Below are 8,519 nucleotides of genomic sequence, written 5' to 3'. Positions count from 1 at the left end.
AAATAAAAGACACCATGCCGACAGCTGACTAACATGCAGGGATCGATCGGAGACCGTAAACCTCCTGCTCCCAATAAATTAGATTAAAAAAGGGCTTTTTTTAACATTTTTTAATAAAAAATAGGATTTTGTGGACTCCCATAACTCACAGCCAGTATGATTAGGAGGGTAATCCATGTTGTACCCCTCAGAAAATTGGTCATGCTTGTGGACGTGTATTTTATGCCTAATTTTTTTCTTTAGCAGAAAACAAAACAAAATTGCCTTGGCTTATTTTTTTTTTTAAAAAAAATTTGGATTAGTGGAAAACCAAACCAGCAGTGTTTACATAATATATTTTTTATTATTTATTTACATTTATAGAAAAACAACCCCTAAATATGGAATATAAAAAGTTAACGGGATGGAATTTTTAAGATTACTGGTTGCTTGTCCTTAAACATGAAAATACACTTTCCTTCATCGATGGCACGGATTCTGGTGTAATTGTGACATTTTGAAAGGGAAATGCTGCCATCAAGTGTTGAATTTCTATAATAATATTCAAATTAAATATAATTATAAGTTGATTCTTATGACAAGAAGACATAAATATTTATAAAACAGATTCTGGTACAATGTTTGGAAAGCAATGCACATTTATCCAGTATAATGAAAAAAGTATAAAGGTTATATTACGTCCGAAGCACACATTTACACTTGTAATCAGTGCTTGAAGCCAAAACGTTTTCTAGCAATCTCATAATACGCTGACTTATTAAATAAGTTGTTGTCTTGATTTGGATCGGTCTTGACAAGATAAAGTTCTTCTGCGTGGATGTCCGTAAAATTAGCCTCAAATGTAACAGGGTTGTAACCGACCCACACTGTATACCTATAATCCAGTGTTCTTAAAGAATATCCCATTATTGTTATGCTTTCAAGGTCTGGCAAATCAGAATTCTGCTGGGGTTTGTCAGAAGGTCTGGGATAACTGCTGTGGGCAGCAACGTTTGCAATGTCTTCATCCTTAGGTATTGGTGTGTGGATGTATCGGGCAATGCTGTGTCCTTCTGTACACAGTTCTACATCAAAGGATCGTTGAGGACATACTGGAGGCACCGGAAGTCTGGCAAGATCAGCAATGGTTGGAAACAAGGACACCAGTTCCACAGGAACGTTGCGCAATACACCTGTTGAGGAAAAGGAATATATACATCCTTGTAAGGACATAAATAACCTGAAATAAAACAACCTGTTCTCCCATAGTGTATATCTTATATCCCTAATACAATTTAAATTTGTTGTTTTATCACGCAAAGTCACAAGTCTATCAAATATTGATTCTTTGAAGCTCTTGAATACTGTCTTCCCTACACAAAAATAAGTAGGTTTAGCAGAATAAAGCTGCAATTTGACCCCAAAACCAAAGGAATCAACAACATTTTCTTTTATAAATGATTAGCATATGTCAACGTTGAACATATAGCTTTGACTGTAGCTTCAAAACATTGCTTAAACCCCAACCTGGAAGAAGTAGAGCATTATTGTTACTGTTCTCTTTTAAAAATAAATCTTTCTTTAGGGGGGAAAAAAGAACCATCGCTTACCTGGATATTTGCGACCTAAATCGTTGCTAAAAGGGTCTATGTATTTAAAGCTGGGTTGGTGGGAGCTTGTCACTCCAGGTACATAAAACATTAGTGGCACACGTGTAGTTACATCAAAATTGCTGTACTTTGCCCATTCGCCATGCTCTCCTAAAGACCAACCTATGGGACGTCAAGGAAACGTTAAGGAACGTGAAAAGTAATGAATAAACATAGCTTCAAGCAAAGTCTTAGTTGGTGTACCGTGATCAGAGACGAATACAATAACGGTGTTGTTTAAGAGTTCTAAGTTCTCCACTTCATCCAGCAGCTCCCCAATCTGGGAATCCATGTAAGAAACGGAAGCATAGTAGCTCTGGCGGATCTGAAGCTATAGGAAGAAAGAAATATTAAAAACACTTGTTTAACTATGGTCCACTGAAACACAAATCCATTAGGTTGAGGGTCTTGACACTCTTGTGGCTCAACCTTTCACCTCCTGGGTCTATACTAACTTAAAATACCACTAATAAGATGTACAATTTAGGGTTCATTTCCCAATGATTTATGCCCAAAATAACCATTGAGATAATCCAGATAAATAGCATCCCACTGTAATCTCTACAATGTAATCCCATTATGGTATCCCACATAATACCATACCATTGTAATCGAATACGCTGGTGATTCATAAATAAACTGATCATAGAATGATTTTTTTATTATTATTATTTTTTTTTTACCAAAGTTACAAAAAACAGCATTATTCTTACACAAGAACATGTTTCTAGATGGGCATTTTCTCTTTTTTTTCAACATTTAAGTACTTCACTTTATTAATAGAAAAAATACATCTCTTACCTGGAAATTTTTAGGTATAGGACCAAATGGAAAACTGATATTTAATGCCTGTACATCTTCACGTTTCCGAATATCTGTCCACGGGTTGTAGGCAACCAGAGGAAGGTTCTTTGGAATGTATGGGTCAGGTGCCAGAGAAACATTTTCAATGGGATATAGCTTTAGGAACTCCTGGGGAAGAATAAAAAAACACAATAAAAAGGCTTAAATATTCCAATGCTGCCTATTGCTTCCATGCTGCTGATCCTTGGTATCGGGCTCAATATTTAATAGTCCCAAATTTGTGTCTAAAAATCAGGATTTCACTTTGTAGACTATAGGTTGTGAAAATGACATTAGGGTGGGAACGGCAATGGATAAAATCATACACCCCCCCCCTTACTTGTAATAAAAAAATACTCTCTACCATGCTGCATGCGGTAAAGAAATAATTAGTTCAGTCCCGATCACTTTAATGAAATCTGTGACGGAATGGGCTTCATTCGCATTAGAATCAGGTCAGTGTGGTTTTTGAGGTGGGAATGACACCCAAAATATCACTTGTATATCACAATATTACTGTCAACAATGGCAGCAGTTACAAAAAAGAGGGTTTTTTTCTACTTTAAAACCTCATTAACAGAAGTAAACTATCTTACTTTTGGAAATCGAAATGGAATGTGTGGTTTATGGTAGCCAACGGCAAGAAAGAAAGAAGAATTATTCTTTTTGACGGTTCTCAAGAGTCGTATTGCTTCTTTTGTGCTTTGTATATCAGGTAACGTTCCTTCTGGAACTTCAGAGACGTCCACTGGACATACTAGGTTTGCATGTAGCTTGCCATCTTCACCCTTACAGTTCTGTGCAGAACATAAAAATGACTTTAGGAAAGAAATCATTATACATCGTCAGGATGTATTGTAAAAATTCATTTGTACCTTTTTGTTTTCATACATTTCAGAAGAAGGATGATATGGACGTATTGACCAGCTGTATGGGTAATCGTCCGAGTGATTGGATGAAATACCTAAACAGAAAGGAAGGGGGGGAAAAGTATATATTTATATTTGTGTATCAAATGGCAGGGATGCTGATTAGAACAGAAAAGAGCATTGTTAATTTCTCATAATAAAACAAAAAAGCCAAGACTCCAATTGATACACAGCACAGATACACAGCAGTGCTCCGTTCCTCTTCCTTGCCAATATCTGAAACATTCTGCATGTGTTTCCTTTGTGACAATCACAAGTCACATAGATGCCACTAATCAGCATGCGCATCTATGTGAAATAAGAGCTTCAAAGCGATAATAACCATAATTACCACTACAACCAAGTCAATGGAGTTTATTTACTAAAAAGACATTCAGCAGGATGTTTGCTGGAGAGTTGCCGTTGAATTGACAGACTAAGACAAACAGATAATAATAATGTATTATTTATTGTTTTATAAAGCGCCATCAAATTCCATAGCGCTGTACAAAGGGTAGACAGGACATATAGTATTGTGACAATTTGACTTACAGAAACAACAGGTGAGGCGCACCCTGCGCAAAGGTGCTTACAATCTAGGTAAATAGGGTCCCACTTAAAATCTTCTAGTAGACATATTTACCAGGGATGGCCCTTTATTAAAATAGGAATATAAAATCGGATGGCCCATCTAGTCTGCCCATCTTCCTGCTGTAAAAACATTAAACCCTATGTCCTCCTTGTTTTATATTCATATAATACCCTTATACCTACCCAATGCATGATTGAATTCCACATGCAAGCCTGAAATCACAACTCTATTGCCATAATTGGCTTTGATGAATTATCGTTATCGGTATTTCACCTTAACTTGTTTTCCTGTCTGGTTGGATTGAATGAAACCCGCTCTCATTTGTTTCCTTTGAAGGCAAAGTGGACCTGGCTATTTTTTGCAATCAGTTGTGTTTGTAGTACGCAAAGGGCCCTTTAAACATGTGCTTGTTTCTTTGGAAATAGTCTCTGGTGCCAGGATGTTTCTGATGCAGACCTACACAAACATCTACAAATAATCAAGAAAATGATCCAGATGTGGCTTACCTGGATGGAACACTTTACCCACTGACAGAGCTTCATAGCCATGTTCTTTAAAGTACTGCGGAAGAGTGGAGTAGTTCCCGGCATGCTTTCTCCAGTAGGAATTAAAGTCAAACAACCTGGTTGTGTTCGGCCTCCTTCCCGTAAGGAAAGATACTCTGCTGGGAGCACACACTGCTTGCTACAACAGAACAGGAAAGCAGCCATTATTGATGCTTAAATCAATCAACGTCAAAGGATTGTACAAACAAACAAAAAAAGTCATTCATAGACTGCTTATTCAGTAGCCCTTAAGTATAGTATTTTATTAGACCCAAAAGAATGTTAAATGGTGTCATTAAGTATAGTCCAAGGACATTACTGCTTGTCTGATCAATAACATTTCCCTTGTGCTCACTCGTTGGTTTCCTCACTGGAGGCTAAGGGTGCCGAGTAGTCTTCATCACAATTACCTAGATACCTAGTGGAGGAGCAAGGTGACATGTGCGTAATACTGCTCACTGATATGATGTCATAACTGACCTTATTTCCCAGCACTTAGCAAACCTGGGAACAAGACCACTAGAGGCAAATATCTCCCTGCCCCACCACCATTCGCTAAGAAAAAAGCAACAGGGGTAGTTTGGGGTTGTGACGTCGTATCCAACCACCCCAGGAGGCATATCTGCTCTGGCATTAGGCAGCCAGGAGAAAAATAACAAGCATTTATACCATTGCTACAGCCAAATCTATGATGCTAAACATTAGAACTAAGGAGTGTAAGCGATCTTGGCTACTTAAGTGAAGCTTTGGCCAATAATAAAGCTTTCTTTGAGTACACTGTCTTAATTTCTCTTTCTTGGTAAACTATTTCAAACAGATTGTGTTACTTAATGATACAGCGACGAGCAGTCCCTCCCCAAACACTGTGATGTCTTACCTGGGCATAAGCATTAGTAAATACAACGCTCTGAGAAGCCAACTGATCAATGTTAGGAGACTTCACAAGGCCATCACCGTAACAGCCAAGGCTCGTCCGCAGATCATCCACAATTAGCAAAAGTACATTCATACCGCCTGAACACAAAATATATCATCAGGATACAGCAATAAGTGTGTAAAGCATATTTTACTAAACCCTAATTCCAATAAAATCACAAAAAGAACTCAAAATAAAACCTATTCAATAAGCAATAGTTGTATAAATGAATAGGATGAAGTTAAATTATTCTATACACATTGCATAAAACTAATTATTTTTAGATGAATTTGTGGAAATTACTGTTAATTCTGCACAGAAGTTTTTAAAGATGTTTCTTAAGAGTTTTAGCTTTTTATCCGCTTAGAATTTGGCTCCCAAGCTTCATTGACTCGTTAATAAAGGACGTAGCCTTTAGGTCTGTAATATCTGAGGGTCTTGAATAAATAAGACATTATAAAATAGTATATTTCTCTTAAGCTGGAGTTTGGGGGGTTGTGGAGATGGTCTGGGGTTCTTCTCACCAGTTTATATGACACCAACACTGGCCCTCCATCTGAGCATTTGTGATGCTAATTAGCGAACGGATGGAATCGTAGCCAACTGTAACTGGCTTTCTAAGCAGCACCTCATTCTTTTGTGTTTTCCCGGCCGGGTGCACTATTGTGCAGATAGTGTGTTTGTATAAAGGTGCATACATTTTTATTTATTCTCTAATCTTATTCTCTTGTACATGTTTACTTTTTACATATATATATATATATATATATATATATATATATATACGTATACAAGTGTTCTTCTACCACAATGAATATACTTAACATATATGTTGCTTGTCTTTTTATTATTTCCTTATTTTTAATTTGTTTAATAAATAAATGACATATTTTTCCTAATTCAGTGCTTGTATTTTTTACTTTATTTTATTGTTTCTTCCATTTTTGCTGACATTCCTGTTTTCTTTTCTTTAGTGTTCAGGTTATATTTCACATTTCAGAATATGACATTTTACTTCCTGGTTTTTGTGCTGGACGCTTAACTTAAGGATATGCTGTTTTTTTCACTATTTGTGATATGAATTTATACATGTTTTTTCCCCAAGGGGTTCGTATGATTTATTTTTCAAGTTTCACGGTGGTGTTTGTCACTTTGTAGCGCTGTACACTTTCTTTATTCTTTTATGCAACATATTGATGCATTACAATGTAGCAAGTAAGCAATGTAACAGCAACAAGATACAAGCCATTTGCCCCCTCCCCCTGTCTGCAGCTGGGAGGCTGTTCCACTTATCTACCACCCTCTCAGTAAAGTAAAACATCCTTACAACAGTACATCTTATAAGGTTTAAAGCACATAACCTGTTATAGGGTCCTGCTGCAGACTTCGCTTCCTACAAGGAGCTGCTTCTCCATCTGTAACATAACCAGAGACAAGCAACAGGATTAGGAGCCGCACTGCGCAGGCGCCCAGGGCGGCCATAGTGGGGGAAAATGACCCTCTATACCATCTACTGGAATAGACTAATACACAGCAGCGCCGTGTAACACTTCTCCATGGTTAATGCGTCTCCATGGACTGATCACGGGACTGGCTGCTGTCTGATTGGTCCATTGCAGCATTCTCAGGATTAGATCACGATTGAGAGACTGTGATTGGCTCAGTCAGGCATGTGTCACAACATTTAACTTCTTAATTTAACTCCTGTGCAGCTGGATAGAACTTAATGATGCTAACACAAAAAAACCCACATTTTCCTTTCCATACACCCTGACGGTTCGAAGAGTACTTTAGTGCCTCTTTAAAAACATTTATGGTGAAAGTAACGCTGTCTAAACAAAGTACAGGAAGGAAGTTTTTTTTCCAAAGGAACTTCGGTGTAATGTAAGAATTGCTTACTTTACAGAGAGGGTGGTAGATAAGTGGGACAGCCTTCCAGCAGAAGTGGTAGCGGCTAATACAGTGAGGGAATGTAAGCATGCATGGGATAGGCATATGGTTATCCTGAATCTAAGACAAGACTGAGGAATGATTAAGGTCTGAGTCTTTTGCAGCAGACTAGATGGGCTAAAAGGGTCCTATCTATCATCAAATGATTTGCCTGTTTGTGTTTGTTAAATGGAAGTTGGTAGATTTTAGAATGCGAGAGACCCCGGAGGAATACAGGACACACGAGAGAGGCAGAGTAAATGCAATCATACGACTTCTAATTAGGGGATGTAGATCTCAAAAGCCACCGCAACAGCACAGATGCCCTCGGGTATTGTTTAAAAGCCATCGCTAATTTCAAACAACAGGATTGGGAAGGGGCATTAACCCGTTTAACTCCCCTCAACATTTCAACCTGCCAAAGAGGACACTTTTAGAGGATGCAGTAAAAAACATGGCAAAGGAACGTGGCTCCTGTGTGGCTTTCATGCAGTTGGCGCTGCGACTTATAACGGCCTATGCTGCCTAGGGTGGCAGGGGCAGAGAGACCAGGAGGCAGATTGCCCTCTTGGGGGATCCGGCCATATAGTGTGCAGCCACTCAAATGGCCAGTGAAAGGGGAGATCTCTGATCTCCAAAACAGCCCTATCTTTGCTATGGAGGACTTGCCAAGTTGGCACAACCTTCATGACATCATATTCCAGCTTTCTTGAGTCAGGATGATGGTTGCCATATATGATTAACAAAATAATAATAATAGTAATATAGCTTTACATAATCTTCCCTGCGGTTTCCATGCACATTATTGGAGCTTTTTAGGACTCTAGAACACTTTGATAAATAGCAAACTTTCTGAGCAAGAGGCATAGAAAGAGGAAAAAGGAGTAGCTTTTGGTCTCAAAGAGGAACTGTCCTTCCCAAAAAGGGACAGTTGGGTGTTACATGTAATTGTTAATTTATTGTCAAAAGCGGTTCCTTCTATAATGGATATACAATTAAGGTAGACATTACTAATATTGTTGTGATTGTTATTATTATTATTATTATTATTATACACGGATTTCCCCTCGCTACAGGTTTGTATGGGTTATGTACGTATTGATGTAAATACACGCTCACCAGCGTTCTGGCAGCCTGTTTGTGTAAGTAAGCTTGCGC

General features: G+C 38.1%; 1 protein-coding gene across 1 annotated transcript; it reads right to left on the bottom strand.

The window, feature by feature from the left end:
• Positions 1-589: 589 nt before the first annotated feature.
• IDS (iduronate 2-sulfatase) lies at positions 590-6,982 on the bottom strand. The gene is made up of 9 exons (XM_053472901.1): positions 6,794-6,982; positions 5,394-5,530; positions 4,478-4,655; positions 3,347-3,435; positions 3,068-3,268; positions 2,430-2,600; positions 1,833-1,959; positions 1,590-1,751; positions 590-1,172 (listed from the first exon to the last, which is right to left on the bottom strand). Exons 1-9 carry the CDS (start codon positions 6,912-6,914, stop codon positions 706-708), a joined length of 1,653 nt encoding a protein of 550 aa, XP_053328876.1. The 5' UTR covers positions 6,915-6,982; the 3' UTR covers positions 590-705.
• Positions 6,983-8,519: the final 1,537 nt, after the last annotated feature.

Source organism: Spea bombifrons, chromosome 8 (assembly GCF_027358695.1).
Source record: "Spea bombifrons isolate aSpeBom1 chromosome 8, aSpeBom1.2.pri, whole genome shotgun sequence".
Classification (NCBI taxonomy): Eukaryota; Metazoa; Chordata; class Amphibia; order Anura; family Pelobatidae; genus Spea; species Spea bombifrons.
Note: the sequence above shows the minus strand (reverse complement) of the source record. Positions and strands in the feature narration are given on the sequence as shown.

Bases quoted from the DNA above. Each gene is read 5' to 3' on its own strand.
- IDS (XM_053472901.1), bottom strand. From the start codon at position 6,914: ATGGCCGCCCTGGGCGCCTGCGCAGTGCGGCTCCTAATCCTGTTGCTT. The intron at 1,960-2,429 runs GTAAGAGATGTA...TTCTTCCTATAG, and splicing joins CTATACCTAAAAATTTCCAG to CTTCAGATCCGCCAGAGCTA. The intron at 1,752-1,832 runs GTACACCAACTA...GACGTCCCATAG, and splicing joins TGTATTCGTCTCTGATCACG to GTTGGTCTTTAGGAGAGCAT.